Source organism: Lepisma saccharinum, chromosome 5 (genome assembly GCF_977018435.1).
Source record: "Lepisma saccharinum chromosome 5, izLepSacc3.1, whole genome shotgun sequence".
Classification (NCBI taxonomy): Eukaryota; Metazoa; Arthropoda; class Insecta; order Zygentoma; family Lepismatidae; genus Lepisma; species Lepisma saccharinum.
The window spans coordinates 6,462,504-6,485,057 of record NC_139233.1 but is presented as its reverse complement, the minus strand read 5'-3'; the positions used below and the strand labels follow the sequence as shown (position 1 = coordinate 6,485,057).

The window sequence follows — 22,554 nt, the reverse complement described above, 5'->3', positions numbered from 1 at the left end:
AACCGACATTCATATGGTCAAGTTTTCACAAAGAAAACGAGAAATAGATAAGATGTTAAAATACAGTATGGATTTTCTAAGAAAGGCCATAACTTCCAATTGCTTGAGAAAGTTTTGAACAAACTACTTCACAGTTAAGTTTTTTATAAAGCCCCTTTCCATCGCGAAAGTTCACACGATCGTAGAGCCAATTGCAATGCACTTACAATGCAAGTTTGAAAACTTTAATCAATATTACAAAAACTAAGTGAGCATTTTCATTAATACTTATGAGTAATTAAATGAATACTTTAGCCCACTTTATGCTAAGATAGGCTAATTGGAACTGAACCTACAGTTAAATGTGCGATCAAAGCCCCTGTGTACTGTGTCTCCATCAGTGAACAAACCCAGGGCCACGTTATAACAAGCCGACAGTATTCCAACAAGAAAATTATCCCCCCTCGAATAAGCCTATACTGAAGAAATTATAAAAATAACTCATTTCGACATTGAATTAAGTTCTTTGAAGACAAACAATTAACGAAAGAGTGACTATAAGAATGGATAACCAACAATCAACCTTCATGAAATAGATCTGGTACGAAGATATGATTCAGCCTTGTCAGACAGAACCTCAAGTAACAGTTGTTCTATGAAAAGGTGAGTACAAGAGTATCAAGAATGAAAATGGTGCACTGTATCTAATTTTATAGGTTTTTCGCATATTATTAGTTATCATCGATTTTCTATTGTACTTCTGTAGGTTAATCGCAACGATGGTGTGGATGAATGGTAGATGGTCAGCCAAGCCAAGGTAAAACAAGAGCTCTGTAGCTCTGAGAAGCCACGTAGTAAATTGTGGAATGCTTTCACAACATGAATTACAAGGAAATGGTTATTAAATTTGGGACTGATCCGACACCGATGTATAGGTATCGAAGAGTATCGGTTGGTAGCTACTAGAACTAATGTACTTCTATTGTTCTATTTTTCTTTTAGGGGGAGAGAGACGTATCACATATATCAGTATTTACAGTAAAAAATCTGATATATTTGCAACGGAAAATTTATTTCTTAAAATTTATAAAATTCCTAACTACTCTGAATAGTCATAATTTTCACGTATCAGTATAGGTGGAAACAGTAATTAAATTTGATTTGTTGACAAGATATCAATTGATACGTTAGCATGACACAACGGCTACCTACAGCAATCACAAGATTTCTCTCTTTCAAATATAATGTTACAAAGGATTGAAGAACAGTCTGAAACAAATGAAGGAGCAGGGTTGTAAAGAGACAGGCAGGATATAAACACATCGAACAAAAAAATGTCAGTGTCAAAGATGTGTTGGGTAGATATAGTTGAAAACAATGTTAGAAAATACCGATTCACCCAACAGGGAGAAAAAATGGGAAACCAAAGTCTACCGCATCTAGTTAATGTGTTTTCTGAAACAATGTAATGACTAGCATTTTGATTTACAACCTCTTCACTGAAAATTGCTTTATAATTGGACGTTCCACTAGAAGATTTCACCAATCAAGTGTGCCATACTGCTATGATATGAAACATTGATGCCAATTGGCTCATTCCTAAGTGATGTCACATATCTCCTTCTTGATAAAAAAACTAAAGTGTATTAATGGAATTTGCTCTAAGTGGAATAAGTGCTGCAAATACATTATTCTATAAACAAAATTTTTACCACATGATTAGGGCCGGTTATGATTCATAATGACTAGTATGCTTCTTGTGTTCAAATGTCATAAATTGACTGAATGAGTGAACACATCAATCATTGGAGTGTATAGCAGCCAGCCTCTGTGATGGAGTGGTTAGCACAGCATGCTACAATGCTAGGGGTCCCGGGTTCGAATCCCAGTCTGTTCTTTGAGAATGTTCATTCATCATTTTCACCATATCATCACTCAACCTCATCTTTGAGACTAGCCAAAAAGTGGCAGAAAAGCAAAGTAAAATCAATCAATCAATATACTACAGCAGTATTATCATACATATGCAGGATGTATTTTCCTGAATTCTTTGGGAACGTGGCTCCTTCTGCCCCCACTTTCAATACCACTCCTACTTGTAACAATTAAAAAAAGTGGCCATGGACGTCCACAGGATTTTTTCCAGGGAGGGGCAAAGAAGGTATTTTTTTTTCCAGAGGGGGGCAAACAAGTCACATTTTCCCCCAAAAGAGTGTTGTTCCCTAAAAAAACATTGCTTTAATTTGAATTTATGGTGTTCATGCAATAATTAACACACATTATTGTGGCTAAAATGAAATTTTATGTGTGAAATACATAATTTTAGGTTGACTTTCATTTTCCACGGGGGGGGTGGGGGGGCATGTCCTTCCCCTTGCCCCGCCTTCTGGACGACCATGAAAGTGGCCAAATAATTTCCGTGTTACAATATCACAGGTTGAAAGTGAAGGGTTTGCAATATTCATGCTTGGATATGTGAACCCACGTATCACTGTACCAGGAGGTGACCTCCTACACAGCTGTTCTCTCTCTCACACAGACACACCTCCTACTGTTATCCGCCCCCTGCCTATGAGAATACACAGCTGGGGATTTTCAGGTCTTGCACAATCGGATACCTCTGACCTTGTTTCTGCCTCCTGTAGGCTGTCAGCAGAAAAACAAAACATCAAAACAGTCGCAGCTTTTGGGAAAAGCTATATGAGCTATTTCAGTTTTATAAGCTATGGTACGTTTTTTTTTTGTTTGTTCGTCGACGTCTTTTCCATTTATTCATGTCCATACATACAATGTCTGGGGACAGATAGCTTATGTTTGTATTTTTTGTTATTTAGTGTCACTTTCTGCACCTTTTGGCTAATTGTGATGAAATTAACAATGGAACCAATCAAAATAACACCTAGGCTAGTACTGAAGCTGGAAACTTTACTGGAGAGATCGTAAGCCGCCCACTTAATTTTTTAAATCAGGTGTAGAAACGTGAACATACTTTTAAACTAGTCAGATTTGGTGTTGGCAAAAATCAGCGGTGTGCTTCAGAATTTTGTAGAGATAGTATGCCTTATTTTTTCTAGGAGTCTGCACTAAATTTTTAGCAACTTAATTTGCAACAATGAGAATGGGTGATGGTCAGGTGAAATTGGTGAAGTGGCACCCACAAATATCACTTGTGCTCAAGCAGGGACTCAAGCTGTGGAGGCAACATCAAAAGTCAACCATTTAATGTGCTCAGCCAGCAAGCTGGCCCCCATCTCTGGTTTTGAAAAGTTGAGTCAAAGGGAGAATTATCACCCCCTCCCTTCTCCTCGAGCCCCTCCCCACTCAACTACACCACTGGTATATTTATTTTCAATTGAACCAAATCCGGCATGTTTTGTGACCATTCCGTCAAATGATGTGTTATGAGGGCCCAGATTTTGATGACTAAAAAATCTTTGAAAAATGACCTTTAAAATGACAACAAAAATCCTGTAAAATGACCTAAAATCTTTGAAAAATGACCCAAAAATTTGTACAAAACTCAATCTGCTTATTGAAAATAGTATATATATTTATATTGTACACTTACTTTATAGATCACAATCAATAACATTGGGAAGAATTCACAAATATCAGAGTTTTACATAAAAAAAAAAATAGGTATCCATACTTTCTATACAGTCAAAGTACAAGTTTTAAGTGAAAAACATTTGGAGAGAAAAAATAATTTCACTGCATTAAAGGTCCATGTTGCTTTATTGCGCTGGTAGTTAAACACAGAGTAAGTACCAATTTTTAAAAAATGACGATTTTTTTTAAAAAAAATGGCCTAAAAATGACGCAAAATTTTAAAAAATGACCTAAAAAATGGTAAAAAATGACCCAAAAAATTACATTTCTTGAACCTGAGGAGGGTGTTGAGGATTTCTGTACTAGTTAGCAATGTCTACGTTGCATCAGTTAAAAGATGAAATGTCATCAAAATCCGGGCCCTGGATGCTCACAATCTTATTTCTTATAAATGTAGAGATGACAACACTGAAATCCACAACGAAAAATACTTTTGTTTGATGGCTTTCATAAACCGATGATGGAGCTCTAGGTAGTATAACTGATTCCCATATTAAGCCATTTCTAACACTGTGGAGTTTTACAAACACAAAATTTTCATCTGCCTATTCGAAGAATTTGTACAACTGTACAATAATACAGTTAACAAGATATCATGTGGCCATAGCTACGAGTAATTAACCAAGTAATGATGATAACATTAAAAACACATGATTGTGGTTCACATAGGAATGAATTGATGAGAAGATTGATTCATTTTGCTTAGCTTTTCTGCCTATTTTGGCTAATCATGAAGATGAGGATGAGTCATGATACGAAATTGATGAAGGGGCACTCGCAAACAACACCCATGCTGGGATTCATACCTGGGACCATTGGTGTCGTAGCATGCTGTGCTAACCACTCCAACACGGAGGGTTGGTGCATTGATATGAAGAAAAATACGATGGAAGAGCATCATGAAACACAACCTATATATATTGTTAACTCGTGACTTTTTCAAATATAAATCCAAAAAGCCTTAATTATGCACACAAGTTTTAACTTGCTTAATATTCACTACAATATGCCTAGTGTTAAGAAGTAAACAAGTCCCATTACATAACGTCTAATAATTGTGCATTAACTGCCATCGACCTTGAGCCCACGACATTGGAGGTAAATGTCAATATGAACGCAGGATGTGTTACGTTCCCAAATGGCTAAATGTACCCAATGCCCTGTTAAGCAATATCTATTTTTATCCAAAACAAGTCCACATGCTTCTTTGTCACAGAGAACAATGTTTTATGGAAATACTTTACATAATCGGATGTGTCGAAAAAAAGGATGAGTCATCAGAAACTATCAGGTGTAACCAAAGAAAACCCACTCACACCCACTACAAGATTTCGAAAGGAGAGCTCAACAAACAACTCCCAAAAGGGCTGGGCCAGAATTGGTAAAGAGATAAAATGAACTCTTTTCATCCACTCATTCAAATATTAACACGTTGGCAGGGTGTAGCTTCAAGTGCAGAGATAAATAGATTAATGCAACCTTTTGTGCCACACTTTTCTATGCGAGTAGTTTACAGTAAGGATTGACCAATATTTGGTTTGTTAATATATTGTGGAGTGTTTCTAAAATAAATTTCAAAGAAAAAATCAATTTGAAATGTAAATATGTTAATTTATAGAGTTTGTCTGCTCCAAATTCCACAATATGCTATAGTAGCAATTCAAGGCAGTGTATTTAAAAGGAGGGGCTGCTGGACTAATAATCTGGAAGGTCGGGCAAATTCCAGAAGGGACGTACTATCGAAATTGGGCTGATCTGTACAGTAAATTTGATCCAAAAAATTTACCAAATATATGTACTGTCGGACACTTATGGGTTGTAACAATCCTACTAAAACTAAATGGAAGTTATTACGCTCCAGAAGTATCTGTCACTGTACAAGCATATCAGTTAATGGAACTTCATTGTTGTCGTGTCATGGATTCATTGGTGCCACAAGCAAAGAGGGTCTACTGATCCGTTTTCTGATAATTCGCTTTTATTTGGAGTGTAAGGGGAAACTCTTCCCGAAGACGTTCAAATGTCAACCTCTCTTCCACATAGTACACTGTGGACTACATTCTTGCAGACTAACAGGTCTCTGCCATCTTGACAGCAAGTAAAATTCTCTGCAAGGCTCTTATTGTGTTCTGTCCATGTGTAATTATCTATTCAGTATTCACAAGCATTTCAGGATTATTTTAATTCATACATATTTTGCGAATCTATAACTCTTCCTCTTAATCCACATTTCTGCAGGGGCTACTGTCCTTTCAATAACAACTCCAACTTTTGTAATATATATATATATATATATATATATATATATATAATGATATAAAAATTATAAAGAAAAAATACTTTCTTTTTGCCAAGCGTTCAAGCATATTTATAGTATCGACTAAATACTATGAAATAGAAATAATGAATTTCATACTTTATATAAGTGGCACTGGCCGTTTTTGTAGTTTAAAAAAAAAGAAAACATAATTTGAAGATTACTTTCTTATAAAAAAAACATCCTCATGACAAAAACTGTTCAGTGTATAAGTTCCTTATCTCGAAAGGCCCAATACATTGATGTATATGCAAAAAATTCAAAGTGTCTTGGTCAAATGTTGCAACTGTAACTTTTGAATTCACAATCAATTTAAATACTGATAATTTCAATGTAATATTAATACTAGAATTATTGTACCTTTGTAACTATGAATATTATTTGATCATTATATATTTTGAAAAAGATAGATCTTTTGTGGAAATATAAAAAAAAATTCAATTCACTGCCAATAAAAGTACAATATTTTTCTTATTAATATTAATTAATTCTGCTATATTTATGTCTACACATAGAACCTCTAAATATTTAAGTGCACAGCGAGGTCACAGGCATCATGCAATGAAGTTTATTTCCTGACGAACAGAGTTCTCATCAATTATCCAAAACTAAATTTTATTCTTCTCTAATAGATTCAAATTTCTAAATTTATTTTCTGGGTATTTTCTGCATGGTCAGACATAATTACCTACTCTAATAAATATACTTACTTTTCACTTCATTACCTTTGCAAATTTATATTGGTACTGAAAGCTTCACATATTGCAAAGTTGTCAAGGCAAAAGAAAAAAAAATCTTCAAATCAGTAGCAAGCTATTCCAAGTTCTCTTACAAGCTGTTTTATGTCTGCCCTTGAAAATACTAAAATACACATCCATTCTTTAAAAGGGTTAAAAGGGTGAATTTGGAATAAAATGTGCAAAATGAATGACACAGCCGGCAATGTTACAAAAATTTAGAATAATAAAATTTAAGTTATTGTGAAATGAAATATATATTAAACAAGACTCACTTTTCAAGAATTTCTTAAAATTAATGTTTGCATCATGTATTATTTTTCAATTATGTGAGAAAAATGCAGCAAATACGACATTTCCTTCTGTGATAGTCACTGACATTATGATGATTAGAGAGGCATGCATATTGAGTTTTTGACACAAAATCTGAACCTACTACAATGCTAATTTCTCAGGTTTTTGAAAGGTGAGAGATGCATTTTCCTATCATACTTTGTCACGATATAATGCAAAATGAGAAATAAACTTATTTTTAATTTATTAATTATTGATTGATTTAAAAGTTTTGGGTGCACCTGCATCTGTGGCCATTTTGCACCCTTCAATATATACGGAGAAGATTCCCTTATCTAAAACCCTTACCATAAAATTAAAGAAGGGGTGTAAAAATTTAATTACATTGATTAGAAATATAAATTAAATATATTTTTAATTTAAAATTTAGAGTTTATTTACCAATGGGACACTTTCTGAAGCCTGAAGTACCTGCGAGTTATGCAAATTCATAGAAAATTGATTATTTCTGCTGTAATTATTTGAGATGCAAAAATGAACTCCTTTACACAGGAATAAACTTAATACTCTGATAACTACATAAATGTACTATAAGGAGGGAAATCTTTATTTTGGGTAATAAATGTAATTTTTAAAATCAAATTTAGGAATATATTCACCATTTTAATACTGAAATGCCATTTTATATACAGTTTTTATCCCGAAATCTGTAGTTTTTTTTAATGAAATCTTGATCTCTTATTCACCATAAATATGTGGCTCTAATGATGATTAGAAAATTACTCACAAAATTAAAACGAAATTGGGCAATGCATGAAGTTCACAATACATATGAACAAACAATTTGGAATGACTCTTTGCTCTGTACAACAATGCAACATATGAAGCCAGCTTTTATTTTGCAGTAACCATTTATGATAGAAAGAACACAATACCTTGAATATGGAACAATAGGAAACAGAGCTTGGTATTAACACTGTTTCCTTAATCTCCCCTTTGTTTCTGGGTTTCAAAAATGTTTCACAACTTATGTATTTTTCAAAAGCTGCTCTTTTCTTTATTTTGGACTTTGTATATACAACATCAATTTTTAAAAAAAAAATCCAAACTAAAGCATAGAATAATATCAGCCGCATAACAGACAAATGAGCCTTATTAGGTAAGGTGAAACAATTAATTTATCAACACGACATACTTTATTTCTTCTTCAATTTTCTACCTTGTATCCTGGACCAAATCAGCTGACAACAATTGTCAGCATAGAAATGCATTGATTTTTACGATTACCTCCATCTATAATCAAGGATAATCTTGCTACAAGCCTATCACATGTCGAAACAAACAAAAAATTGGAAGAATTACTTTCCTTGGAGATGAACTATGAATAACAGCATAACTTGCACTAAAAAGACGATTTGGCAATTTTGCAAATATTAAGGGAGTTAGCACTTTTACTCAAATTACACTGATGGTGATGTTTTTTTTAAATGACTAGAGATCTTGAAAGAATATACATAAAAATTAAATACATATTAGTAATACTAAATAACAACCTGTGTATTCATATTGTCAGTCGAAGCAGATATCTTATTTTTCATTATTACTTTAATATTTATATATTCACAACACCAAAAATGATTCTTCCTTAGAAAACATGCTATTTTTTTGTCACATTTTCTTTTACTTCTTTAGAGGCCTGCGCCTTTAGAACAAAAAAATATTAATAACAATACAACTACCATTATCTGGAAGACAACAGATAGCCTAACACATATGTACTATACAAAAGGAGGAAAGCAGGCAGCATATAATCTTGTGAGTAGCATGGGTTCGTTTCTTTGGCACATTATATGCAAGCAACTAAAAGAGAGCATATTGCAATCAATCCTCGTCTCCTACCACTGCCCGCGTTCCTCTTTCTCTATCAGAAGAAACGGTGGACATAGAACAATTGACAACGATCACATCATAGTGTTCTATACAAAACAAAAAGCCCTTATTCCTTACTTTTAACAATCAGCCTGGCGGACGTCTCGACCTGGCCAGCGGAGTTAGTTGCTCGGCAAGTGAACACTCCCGAATCCTCCTCGTATGTCATCTTGATTAAGAGAACGGCATGATTTCCTTCGTGTATCATCTGAAACGACAGAAATATCCATCCATGTAATTCCTGAATGCATATGTGCTGGTAAACGTTGCAACTTCACGGCTAATTCATGTTTTGAGAGAAACTATAAATGCAGCGAAATATTTACAAACTTGAAACATATTCTTTGATTATCTTTGTGACAAAGGAGTGGATTAAAGGAGAAGCATAAGAGGTTATTTGTAGTGCTGAATGTACCTTAGAAATTAATACATTCCTTTTTCTTCTCATTTCATGTAAAAATATGGACAAATGACAGAATTGGTTTGTTGTTTGTTAAAATGAAAGTAGGCGTGTCATCACTACAGGCTATGTCTTGTGATGTGCATAAATCCCCTTACCCAAAATCTATACCCCAGTCATGGGCATCAGCAAAAATTTTTACAGTGGGTCAGGCCGTTGATAAAATTGAACAGTTGAAATAAAAACAATAATATTTATTACTACAGTTATAAACACACATTTAGACAATAATGAATAAAAATAAACCAATTTTATTCCAAATTTATTATTTTATTGTTAATGTTGTCATATAGCTGGGGAGACTTGGCTACTCAATCTACAAGGTAAGTAGATGACATCTATTTTCATTTTTTTTCTTTTTTACATTTCATGCAGTTCATAGTTACTGTATATTGTTATTACAGTAACTTTTACACACCTTGTTAAAGAAAAGAGCTTTAAAAGTTAGGTGGACCTCTTCACATAAAACTATAATTTTCAGAATACTGTGAACTGTGCAACCATTTATTCTTTGTATTAAATGATACAATATAAAAATATAACCTGATTCCTGTATTTTATATTCAATTTTCTCAATTTTTACTTTCGTAATTCTGTCTAAATACTAACTAAATTAACTTAATTTTTGTTATTAACAATAAACATAGCAAGCTTTCTGCTTTCTTGTAACTTGAAATGAACAATGTCAATTTCCAATGCCCATGTCCCCTTTTTACAAGTGGATAAGATATCCTTAAGGAAATAAAACAGCAGACAGAAAAATTACAGAAATATGTTACAGTTAAAATGATAAACAAATATGTAATTTCTTACCTGGAAATCAGCTGATTGGGGTATCAAAGCACCTTCGCGGAACCACTGAATGCTGGGTGTTGGCTTCCCATTAACCATTGTTCGAAATTGTGCTGGATTGCCTTCAGGGACTGTGACGTCACTGAGAGGTGAGAGGGTGGGCTGCACTTCTTGGGTATCAGGTGCTAATTGAAAGAAAGAGAGGTACAAATTAGATGGGCAAGATGGGGACAGTACAAAAAAAAACATAAAATATACTGATTGAATTATTGTTTTAAGTCCACTTCATGCACAGACAGGCTAATCAGGACTGGACCTACAGTTAAAAGTGGGATCCGAACCACTGTGCAAATGTGACTCCAGCATGTATCAAACCTGAGACCTCTTGTTTACAAGATGACAATGTTACCGCTATGCCATTGGGGAGGCTGAAATTATATGGAATTATCCAGTGCGTTTGTTTTGGCTCTGGGCCAAGCAATCTAAATATAATTGTTTACATGCTTAAGATATGTACGTAAATAAGAGAAAATTCGTAACTTATGGTTGTGCGAATTACTCACTTTTTCACATTAGTACGTATTCTCAATAATATTTAAAAATACAAAACTTCTTGTACTTACATTTAGGTTAGTATCTATTTTTTCTGAACAACGTTTCGGGAAACTACTGTTCCCTTCCTCAGGTTCCTTTTTAGGCTATCTGAAATACTCCATAGCCACGTCAAATCTCTTCAAAAGCCAAAAAAAAAGGGTACAGGTATGACTTTGGCGAAGGAAGAATTTGGAAAATTTGCTAAGACCTATTAAAACTCCCATACCCCATGGCTGTTTAAAATCACAACAATAAAAACATTCTCAGTCTAAAATAATCATTTCAAATTAAAAAGATAAAAAGGCGCACGCCATTTCACTTCCCTGTATTGACTTCAGGATGACTCCTCGCTGAACGCTGATACTCACCTAAATGTTAAGTACAAGTAGTTTTGTATTTTTAATATTATTGAGAATACGTACTAATATAAAATAAGAGAGATGTTATGGGATGAAAATGCTGGCATCTGTGCCATGCCACAAGCTATCTCGGCCCAGAGCCAAAACAAACGCACTGTATAAGTAAGCCTAAATATAACTTAACTACGTAATTTTGTTCTGGGCTTTCTTTAGGTCTATTGACAGCCTTTATCTGCTGTAGAAAATCCTGCAGTGGCCTCAAGTTCATTGAGGAAAAAAAATTACATGCTCAAATTTAGATACCATGCGTTAGGTAGCTATATAGGTTGGTTTTCAGAATAAATTGTAAGTTGTTGGAATTTCAGCATGTTTTTCAGTAAGTCTATCCACATTAATTGTATCCTGATTCTACCAGTATGCTATAGATTGCCAGTAGGAGCTAAATTTCAAATCCTAGGTAACTTACCAAGTACATGAAGGTTTGCAGAGAGAGTCACTTGTCCAGCAGGATTGGAGCCAATGCACTTGTATTGTCCCTCGTCTTCTGGGAAAGCTTCCGATATGCGAAGAGTGCAGACGTCTCCTTCCTTTGACATCTGGAAGTACTTCGATGGCTTAATGACTCTGTCTCCTTTCTGCCATTTGATCTGTGGGGCTGAAAACAGAGAATTTACAATAATAAATATCTTGCGCTTATTACAGCAAGTTTTTAAACAACAAGAGCAAATGCTTGACCTAAGTAAAAGTAAGCAACTCTGACTTACAACTACTGTAAGCTATAAATTCTAGCCAAGACATATTCTTAGATAATTACGAAAAGTGTATACATAATAATTTTTCAGGATTTATTTTCCTAGAATATAAATGTAAATGAACGTATGGAAATTATGATCAGTCTTACACAGCACATTCATGGTAGGTGCGGTAAAAGTGGTTGTAATATGGTATGGGTGTTATTCCCTTATTTCCAGGTTGCAAATTCGATTGTTTTTTCTGCTTAATTTCAAACGACAGGCATGCAGTGGTCCTTTGAGATTAATAGAAAAAAGCAATTAAATTTGCAATGCGGAAATACGGATCATCATGTATACAATATTACACAGCAAAGTTTAGACTTCAAGCTTTAGGTGCCAACTTGTCTCCTAACATTATATCAACAGGACTGAAAATAATTCTATTTGTAGCTCTTAATTTTAAATTGCTTTCCTGCCACTTTGGCAAATAGCAACAATAAGGATGATATGAAATTGATGAAAGGATACCCATAAAAAGGATTTCCACATATCTAGGACTGAGCTGATGCCACTTTGAACCAATACTTATAGTTAGAGGCACATAATTTTGGTAATTAAAAAAGCAAAAATTTCGGTACAGAAACGAAGTCAATTTTGGGTTCAAAAGCGGTAAATAAAATAAAATATCGGTATTATAGAAGTGAAAAATTGGATGAAAAGTGGTATATAAAAAGACATTTTGGTTTTAAAATGGTGAATATAATCCTAAATTTGATTTAAAACCTATACTTATTACACAAAATTAACATTTCGCTTCTAATAGCACATTTATGTTGTTATCAGAGTATTAAGTTTATTTCTGTGTAAAGGAGTTCATTTTTGCTTCTCCAATATTAACAGCAGAATTAATCAATTTTCCATGAATTGCATATTTCACAGGATAATTCAGACCTCAGAAGGTGTCACGTCGGTAAATAAACCCTAAATTTCATGTTTAAGAGTTTATTTCGTATTTTGCAGTTCATTTCACATCGGTTCGTGACAAAACAGAGTAGGAAATTTCATCTCACACCTTTCAAAAACATTAAAAATTAACACTACAATGTGTTTTTTGACATTTTGTTTTTTCGAAATATGCATGCCCCTACTTACAGTCATATCGGCTCCCAGAGATACTGATACCGAGGATTGAAAATTATAACAAAAGTTATTCGAAACATTGAGTAATATTAGAGGGAGAGTATTCCACTCCAATTACAAGCATCAATTTACAAGAGTTTTGCTTTAAAACATTAAAAAACTACATCAGCATATCAAAATAGCTGTTATATAATCACAAAGTTTTTTTTAACATAATATTTATACAAAATCAATGGAAACTTTAAAGATAATCAGACTCGGCGAAAGTGTTGCGTGACATTTTTGCATACCTGCAAACGATCAAAATGCTGAAAAGGTATCAGCCAGGAGGGGTAAATAAAATCCAACCGATACTCTCTGATACCAATATCACTTGTATTCTCATTAATAACCACAGAAGACACTGGTATTGCCTGATACCGATGCATCAACAGTATCGGTTCAGCCCTACAGATATCCTCTTTTTCAAGGTATGTCCTATATTTTAGTCTTATGTACAACGTCCTTACTTTTAAGCATTAGATGAGTTGCATTACATAGGGATAGACAAAATATCGGATCAAATATTGAATCCAGGATTAGCGTAAAAACAAACACTAACCTGGTTTAGCTGAGATCCTACACCTGAATGCCGCAGCTTGCCCCTCCTTCACGGACTGGTCTTTCAATGGTTCCACGATGGTAGGTGCTTGGTCGGCTGCCGATGCTTCAGGTTTAGATGCTTGCGCTGGGGTGGACGGTGTCTGAACCACGCAGTCTGCATCGCAGCGGGCTTCTCCTGCACTGTTAAGCGCAACACACTCATATTTGGCCGTGTCCTCGGGCAGTGCCTCCAGAATCAACAGCGTGTACGTGTTATCCTCTTCCAGTGTCTTGTATCTGATATCGGCCGTAACTTTCTTACCATTCTAAAAGACAGAGAGAAGCATAGGTTATAGATGAGCTAGATGCCATATTTGAATAATTATTAACTAGAACAGGTTTTGCAGCATAGAAATGCACAAAAAGAAATTATGAATGAATGATTTATTTTACTTTGCTTTTCATTCACTTTTGACTAATCACAAACATGATGATGAATGGCAATAAGATGAAAATTATGAAAGAAGCACTACATGCACATACTGATGGCACAAAACACAAGTCTCAGAGAATTTTACTGACTGTGGGTCCAGGTACCTGAGCCTCGTGGGTATGCAACATTACAGTCACTTGAGTCCTTTTTTGTAGCTAATCAGTGGTGATATATTCATTCTAGTTTTTTTTACTTTTAACCACTGTTATTTAAAAGAGATTTACCTACGTTTTGGAGGCTGCATCTGCCTCCGTCTTCAGGGTAGTGTGTCTAAATGGTTGCCTTGGAGGATTTTTCTTGGTGGCCTAGGCTCCACCACATCTACAAGGTCCTTGGTCCTTGTGACCAACAGACGTGGTGGAGCCTAGGCCACCAAGAATAATCCTCCAAGGCAACCATTTAGACACGCTACCCTGAAGACGGAGGCAGATGCAGCCTCCAAAATGTAGGTAAATCTCTTTTAAATAACAGTGGTTAAAAGTCCAAAAAAACTAGAAGTCACTTGAGTGTACTACATGGTAGTGACGCACACTAATTATGATCAACTTTTATTACTCAGTTCTTACCAACAAAACATATTTTTAGCATACATTACTAGCCATTATATTTTTATTTTAGTTATCCAGGTTATTGTTTTGAGTCCACTTCATGGACAAATAAGCTAATTGGGACTGGATGTAGTTTAAAGTGGGATCTGGACTACTATGTGGTGCCACTGGCTGTCGAACCCGTGATCCATTGGTTATTTTAGTTATTAGAAATCACTTCTTTATCTCTTAAGGTTAATGATGAAAATGAGAATCAACGCTGATTCGATGAAAGTTCATCCGAGACAAAACCCAAATACTGTACATGGTGAAGAGATGTCGAGTTCGCATTAATGCTAATTAGGTCAAAATTTTTAGAAATTTTTAAATACATTATTAAAATTCCCAACTCACCTTCAACCAGTAGACATCAATGGGCTTCGTGCCAGTTACACGTGCATCGAATCTAGCGAGTTGTCCCGATTTGACCGTCGTGCTCTGGATGGTGGTGAGGAAGCTCGGAGGAACAATTCCGCCACGCCCCGTCCTCTTCTCTTCAACCACGAGATTAGCGCTGCATTTAGCACTGCCCCCTTTGTTCTCTGCAACAACGGCGAATATGCCGGAATCTTCCATGAAGACCTGTCTTATTATGAGCACCGACTTGGTGCTGAAAGTGTGAATCTGGAAGTCAGCGGAGTTCTGGATCGGGAAGTTCTCGCGATACCACTTGATGGTGGGAAGTGGATCGCCATCAAATTCTACTTCAAACCTGGCTGATTCTTGCTCGAAAGCTCGGCATGGCTGAATCTTCTTCGTAAAGTGTGGTGGCTTAGCAGGTTTCTGAAAAGAGAGAAATAAGTTGTGTTGCAATTGTTGTGCAATAAAAATGGAAGTAAGAAGAAATACAGGTATGGTTCCCAAGCATTTGGCGAAAAAAAAATCATCAACTCTTACAGCTTCCCCAAACAAACATACAAAAAAAAATAAAGACTTTTCTGTAATGTTTTATCTTACTTTAACTGTGTTTAAAATATAATTTTAGTGATTTTTCTTGAATGTACGCATTGCTTGCATTGTAGAATTATTTGTAGTGTACGCTTGTCAGACATTGATGAAGGGAGCGTGTGTTCTGAAATGTCACAAAAAAAAAACGGTGCTTTTATGCTTGTAACAACCGCTGACTACAAGATACATAATAATTTTAGTGGAACTATGATAGCATTTTTCCAGTTAATAGAGGGATCTTCTTAAATATGTGAAGAAAATACATTCTCATGGCATTTATACAGCTTCAGAGAAACAGACCTTACTTTCCTCACAATGTTGAGGAAGCATGAAGAAGAGTGGCCACCACATGTCCCTTCAATGTTGCAAACTGTTGTATGGACACTTGCATAGAAGGGACAGTGGTGATTGGTGAAGAATTTTCAAATAGAAATTTTCATAAGGTGGGGAGGCTAAAACACAAAAATAGCAACACAGTGCATAGCCCCTGTCCACATGTTTAGAGAAGTAGGGAAGGTGCTGTTGACAGTTCATTTAAGTTTTACTGGGATGTAGCTCAGATGGTAGAGCTCTCGCTTAGCTCGCGAGAGGTATGGGATCGATGCCCGGTGCCTCCACCATTTAGTCTCACCTCTCCTAGAGGGAACGGCATCCGCTATAGGACAAGACGACACTGGATCGTCGCACACTGTAAATTACAATGACCGATACTCTCTCTAAATGATGTTTCTTGATGACGTGACTGGAGGTAAGGATTGTAAACGGAAGGCACACTCACTCACTCACCTTGCCTAATCCGGCGACTCTTCCTTTAGCACGGCATATCTCAAGATCACCAGCCCAATAGCTTAGGCCTATACTTCGATGACAAAAGGAGATTCATAGAACATATGTAGCACTTAACTGATAAACAATGAAGTTCAATAATGAAAAAGCTATCACAACAGGTACTTACCACCTGTCCCTGAACCACTCGCTCCTGTGTTTTTGCCTTGTGCTCAACTTCAGTTGTTTCGGTGGCTGTAATTTTCCTTGTGATTTCAACATCACCTTGTACCTAGAAAGAAAAGTAATGGACTGAATATTGCTGCTGCACACACTTTATTACAATTACTATGAATATATTGCAGGGATGAAACATGTCGATCAGCAGACTGTAGATATTCACAATAGATCAATATGGTTACAAAACTATTGTGAATATCTAGACAAAAGCACAAAGATTCACACGAATGCTCTAGCATGAATTCTAAGCTGACGTAATTATTCAGAATTTGAAATATAAATTCAGTTTTTTGAAAGAGGAGAAAATTTCAAAAGTGACTTGCTGGCATAAGCCAAAGGTCCAATCAAACCTTAAGATTGAATTAGTACAGAATCAGTATTAGTAAGGTTTATATCAGTACTTAATAGTTAGGGGCATGCATATTCCGTTTTTGACGAAAAAACGAAATTTGAAAAAACACATTGTAGTGTTAATTTTTCATGTTTTTGAAAGGTGTGAGATGCATTTTGTGACCATGTTTTGTCACGAAATAATGCGAAATGAACTGCAAAAAGCGAAATTAACTCTGAAACACGAAATTCAGGGTTTATTCACCGATGCAACACCTTCTGAGGTCTGAATTATCCTGAGATTTATGCAATTCCCGGAAAATTGATTAATTCTGTTGTTAATATTGGAGAAGCAAAAATGGACTCCTTTACACAGAAATAAACTTAATACTCTGATAACTTCATAAATGTGCTATTAGAAGTGAAATGTTAATTCTATGGAATAAGTGTAGTTTTTAAATCAAATTTAGGATTATATTCACAATTTTAAAACCAAAATGTCTTTTTATATACCACTTTTCATCCAATTTTTCACCGCTATAACACCGATATTTTATTTTATTTACCGCTTTTGAACCCGAAATTGACTCAGTTTTTGTACCGAAATTTTGCTTTTTTATTTACCAAAAATATGTGCCTCTATTAATAGTACTATCAAGTACTGGTTAAATTGTAAAACCACCCATTTCTTACTTTTTGACTTACCTCTTTCTGTGTTTGTTTCTGCTTGGCTACGTGTACTTCACGTGCATGTATAGCGGACTCTGATGGCTCTGGAGGTAATGGCTTCATGCGTTGAGAATCCACCTCATGCTGAGTGACGTGCTTAGCAGCTGGTTTTGGAGATGGTGGCACGTACTGCTCCTCAACCTTTTCCTTCTGCTCACTGAAGAGTCGAAAAATGATATTGTTCAGAAAAGAAGCCAACGCTATTCAAGATAGATCACTAACTCAAATACTAAACCTCACTGTGGAACAGCACATTGAGGGCCAGTGGCATGGTCTGCGCATCAAGTCTAATTGTGGCTATTATCAGATTTTTTAGACCAAAATCCAAATATATTCCCATTTGTCCTCAAATATTAAAAAAAAATGGAGATTCATAAGCTCATATGGAAGACATGAGAGCCTTTTTGCTGTATATTCATAGTTTCTTGTCAAATATTTTCAATAGAGATTAGGGAAACCCCAATAATGTAGCACTGTTTATTCAGCATGGCAGAAATATAGCATATTATTTAATTAAAAATTTAACAAGTAATAGCATGCTTATGTAAAGTAAGCAGCAAATCAAGTGGTTATAAAAGCATATTCTGCAGCCTTTGTAATGAATGTTTGGACTTTTAACCACAGTACTATGTTTGCTTTTTAATGTTGGCAACACAAGCCATTAAATATCAACTTTTTATATGTATTTTACATCAGTTTACATTAAATTAGGAGAATGGACATATATTAAAGCACCTGTACCATACTATCAATACTATGCATTAATTGCATTATCATAGATAATTTGAGAGGATTAATTTCAACAACATGCACGTCAAGTTCAATTGTACTAAATAAGCAATATTATTTCATTAATAATAATTGGTAGATGTTACTTCAAGTACCATGTTATATATCTTTAAATATGAAAAGGAAAACATAAAATTGAGCACTGCTTTTGTAAATATGAATTTTACTAATTGTTGTTTATATTACACTAGTTCTATGCAATTACATTTCTAATCTGCATAAATACTTTAGGATGTTCTTACATAATAATAATAGTTAATTTACATCCCAGAAGCTAAATCTCTAAAGTATGCACATTCTTACTTCATGCAGGAAAATATCACACACTGCTGTACTATTCCCTTCAAAAGGATGTCCAAGATTCATGCAGAAGAAAACACTACAATGCAGGGAGTCCTGTTCAAAATTTATTACTACTGGGAAGCTAATGTACCAGAGTTAAAAAAGTAATGAGCTATTAAAAAATCGCATAACATTTTTTTTAAACAAAAAGAGCAATAAAAAATAATATCCTTCAACAAAGATGTGGAGTCATTTCCAAAACTCGAAAATAAATGGCAAGCTACCAAGAGAGTAAATTGATTTATAATCTAATCATCATGAAATGGGTCACCCCTAAAATACTGGAAGAGATTCAGGCAACTCAAGCTGTTTTAAGTTTTATGTGGTACAGCCAACAACAAAGAAAATTTTCATTCTTCTTTATTCTACATTCTGTGTGGTTTTATGGTATGGAAGCAGATATTGTTCTCTGCTTATTGATATTTTCATTTCAATTCAATCATAACATTATAAAAAACAGGGAGACTGAAAAATGGTGATACAATTCACCTATCTTTCTTTTGTCATTGGGTGTACTTGTAGTATTAAAATTTACACATCCAACTAGCTTGACTCAGATGATTTTAATCAGCACCTCTGAGGAGAAAATATAAGTTGATATCTGTAATATTAAGATGGCGACTCAAATGTTTACATTACATATCCATATTCCAAATATAAACCATTCCAGTAAATAAATAAATCAACCAACACAGGATTTTTTTTTTCTGATATGATGCATAAGGATTCATGCACTTCCACGTTCAGATAAAACCTATTCTGGTAAGGTAATCACACCAGAAATAATAGTAATGGTTGGGAAAGGGGCTGGGGAGGTGTGGGTACAAATGACCAAACACTTCATATCACTTAAAAAAAATGGCATCGACATTACTAAGAACCTCTAACCTCTTCCTTGCTAGTTTTGGGGTCGTAGGTGGTGTTTTTGTTTGTGCTTCGCTACAAGAAAAAGAAACAGTAGATTTACGAAGAAAGGCAAAAGTAAATTTCAAAGTTATAAATTGATTCTATAGATAAGCTGTATTGTTAACATGCAAATTATGCAGTTAGATTGTTGTGGTTACAAAAGTTAATTTCAGCTTTACAAATAATTTCCTAGAAGATTTACTTTATGTATTAGTAATTATTACTTAATGCAATGTATGTATGCATCACTCTTTGTTCTTTACAATAACTACTATTACAATGAAGCTTGCAATAGTATATTTAAAAGTATACACAAACTGACAGAAAAATATGCACCATTTCAAGTTTAATCTCACAAAAATATGCAATTTTCAAGACTTGTAATTTTATCAATACATTTCCACTGAAGTTGAAATACTATACAATGTGCAAATTTGCATTTTATTCTTCCCGTTGTGACTAAAAATTATTTTCAATTATACTTTTATTTGAAACAAAAAAAAAGCTGCTAAAATTTGAGAAATACTAATAAAATCAATATTTCTCACTAAAATGCTTCAAATTTTAATCTCAATTGCATAATAACATCTGCAAAAATAAAATCGTGCGACTAATGCAGTTGCGTTAACTAGATCCAAGCTACTAAGGACTATGTTATGTCTTGATATACTCACATTTTCTCCTCGTAGCTTTGGGCCATTCCCTTGGCCAAAGATTTGTGCACAATCTTCTCTCCTGGTATGGCAAATTGGTGAGACTGCTCTCTTAATCTGCTCTCCTTCACTAGCTGCCCATCCTCAAGCTGGAGAAAGGACATCATCATGTAATTTAGGGGTTCAAAATTTATATACATTCATCACAAGGGTTCATAATTCAAAACTTAATTCTTTCATAATTCAGTACTTTTGATCTTTAGAAGATGGCTGGTTTCATTCAAAACCATCCAAAATATGAGTTTCCAGATGGCTGGTTTTGATTGAAACTACCACCACATGGAAGAAATTGAACATGTCATTTCACAAAAACTACAGATGATAATTCAGTTCTGTCTTTTCTGTTCATTTCTATACATATGAAGGTAGAACATACTGGAATGACAAATCAATATGTCCAGTGTTACTATTATTAACGAATGCAATTCGAATTTATTTTTTCCTCTCTAATAACATTGTAGGATAGATTTTAAAAATGAGTTGTTCCTGTTTAACCACTACTTGATGATTTATTTTCATTATTACCTGCCAAAGTAAAATATAAGAACTTGCTCACAACATGCGACAATTATTTGGTAATGCCATGAAATTCTACATTTAAGTCTGTTTGACGAGATTTTATTTTCATCTAAAGCACCACCTTCATATGGTGCTAATTGGATTCATGTATGTATGTATGTATTCGCTAGAGATGGGACAGATTAATGGGTACTCTATTGGTATCGGCCGATATAGGCATATCGGTTTATTGGTAAAATTATCAATAATTATACCAATATATCTATATACAAGGGTTATTTTTTAGGTAAGGTCCATTTTGCAATAAAAACGAAGTAAGTAAACGGTTTTCAAATAAACATTTATTTTCTGAATTTACATACACTTCTCTATTTTCTACATAATTTCTTTACCAGTTTAAACATTTATCGTAACCAACTACGACTTTTAGGATACCCTCCTCATAGAACTCTGCCACCTGTGATGATAGCCAGTTACTCACAGTCATTTTCCCTTCTTCATCAGTGTCTAAACACTTGCTGCCCAGAAGGTCTTCAGATGGCGGAAGAGGTTGTAGTTGCTAGGTGCAAAGCCTGTTTGTGAATACAGTTTGAAATTACGCGTGAACACGGGAATGAGTGCACATGCAGGCTTCCGGCATTCTTTGAGCAGCATCATGGCAACTGTGTTTTGGAACAGGCAGGGTGTTTTGTTAGTGGACGTTTTGCCGCAAGGAACAACAATTAACTCAGCTTCCGTGAGTAACTGGCTATCATCACTGGTGGCAGAGTTCTATGAGGAGGGTATCCAAAAACTCGTAGTTCGTTACGATAAATGTTTAAACCAGCAAGGAAATTATGTAGAAAAATCAAGAAGTGTATGTAAATTCAGAAAATAAATGGGTTCTTGAAAAACATTTACTTCGTTTTTATTGTAAAACGGACCTTATGTTAAAAAATAACCCTCATATATCTTATATTTAGTGCAATCTTCTGCCATTTTGCTATAATTTTTATGGATGTTATAAACATATAGTCTCCATTCCCCACTTTTAAAAAGTAAATGTTTAAATATGCAGCAGCTTTTACATGGAGATTAATGAACCATTCACATCCTTCAAGGACCATTTGGAATTTTATATCAGATCAGTAGAATATCGGTTATCGGCATTGGTAAATTTTATATCGGTACTTTCATATTGACCCATCCCTAATATTCACTAATGAATAAAGAATTTCTAAATCTAAATTATGATAATTCTGAGTTTCTTGCAAAGAAGAAAAAAATCACCTATTGATTTTTAGTGACTCGCTAAAACTATTAACAACCAATTCAAAATCATTACATCACCTAATGTATTAGAGCATGTTATAATTATTACAAGCTTAACAAAAAGAAGCTTACCTCCTTAAGTTTACTGTAATAATCTTCACTCTTCTTCCTCTTAACATTTTGCTGCCATTCTGTATCTGGCTCTCTGACAACTTTCTTTTGCAAGTGTTCACCCATTTCCGCTGAGTGAAGCACCGACACGTTTGAAGAGACTCGCTCTTCGAACACCTTTTCAAGCTCTGTTTCTTGGCGATCTTTCTGGTAGTGTGTCAATTCGTAGTCATACCATGCTATAATAGAATCCAATGTTAGCACAATTCATGAGAAAGTACACTGCTGTATTTTTCTACTCTGCT

General features: G+C 34.6%; 1 protein-coding gene across 23 annotated transcripts in view; it reads right to left on the bottom strand.

Moving 5' to 3' along the window:
• sls (sallimus) overlaps window positions 1–22,554 on the bottom strand; it is an 854,140-nt gene that overhangs the window by 199,902 nt on the left and 631,684 nt on the right. For 17 of the 23 annotated variants that reach the window (XM_083122061.1, XM_083122066.1, XM_083122070.1 and 14 more), the window contains 10 exons: window positions 22,271–22,488; window positions 20,330–20,457; window positions 19,638–19,688; window positions 17,595–17,775; window positions 16,510–16,611; window positions 14,961–15,389; window positions 13,546–13,852; window positions 11,537–11,725; window positions 10,139–10,302; window positions 8,944–9,073 (listed from right to left, as the gene is read on the bottom strand). The exons of 2 other annotated variants lie outside the window; for them this stretch is intronic. In XM_083122061.1, coding sequence (XP_082978187.1) covers window positions 8,944–9,073; window positions 10,139–10,302; window positions 11,537–11,725; window positions 13,546–13,852; window positions 14,961–15,389; window positions 16,510–16,611; window positions 17,595–17,775; window positions 19,638–19,688; window positions 20,330–20,457; window positions 22,271–22,488 — 1,899 coding nt within the window. Of the gene's footprint in view, window positions 1–7,963; window positions 9,074–10,138; window positions 10,303–11,536; window positions 11,726–13,545; window positions 13,853–14,960; window positions 15,390–16,509; window positions 16,612–17,594; window positions 17,776–19,637; window positions 19,689–20,329; window positions 20,458–22,270; window positions 22,489–22,554 lie in introns of those variants that run through there. 4 more of the 23 variants (XM_083122064.1, XM_083122069.1, XM_083122082.1 and 1 more) reach the window with 2 other exon arrangements.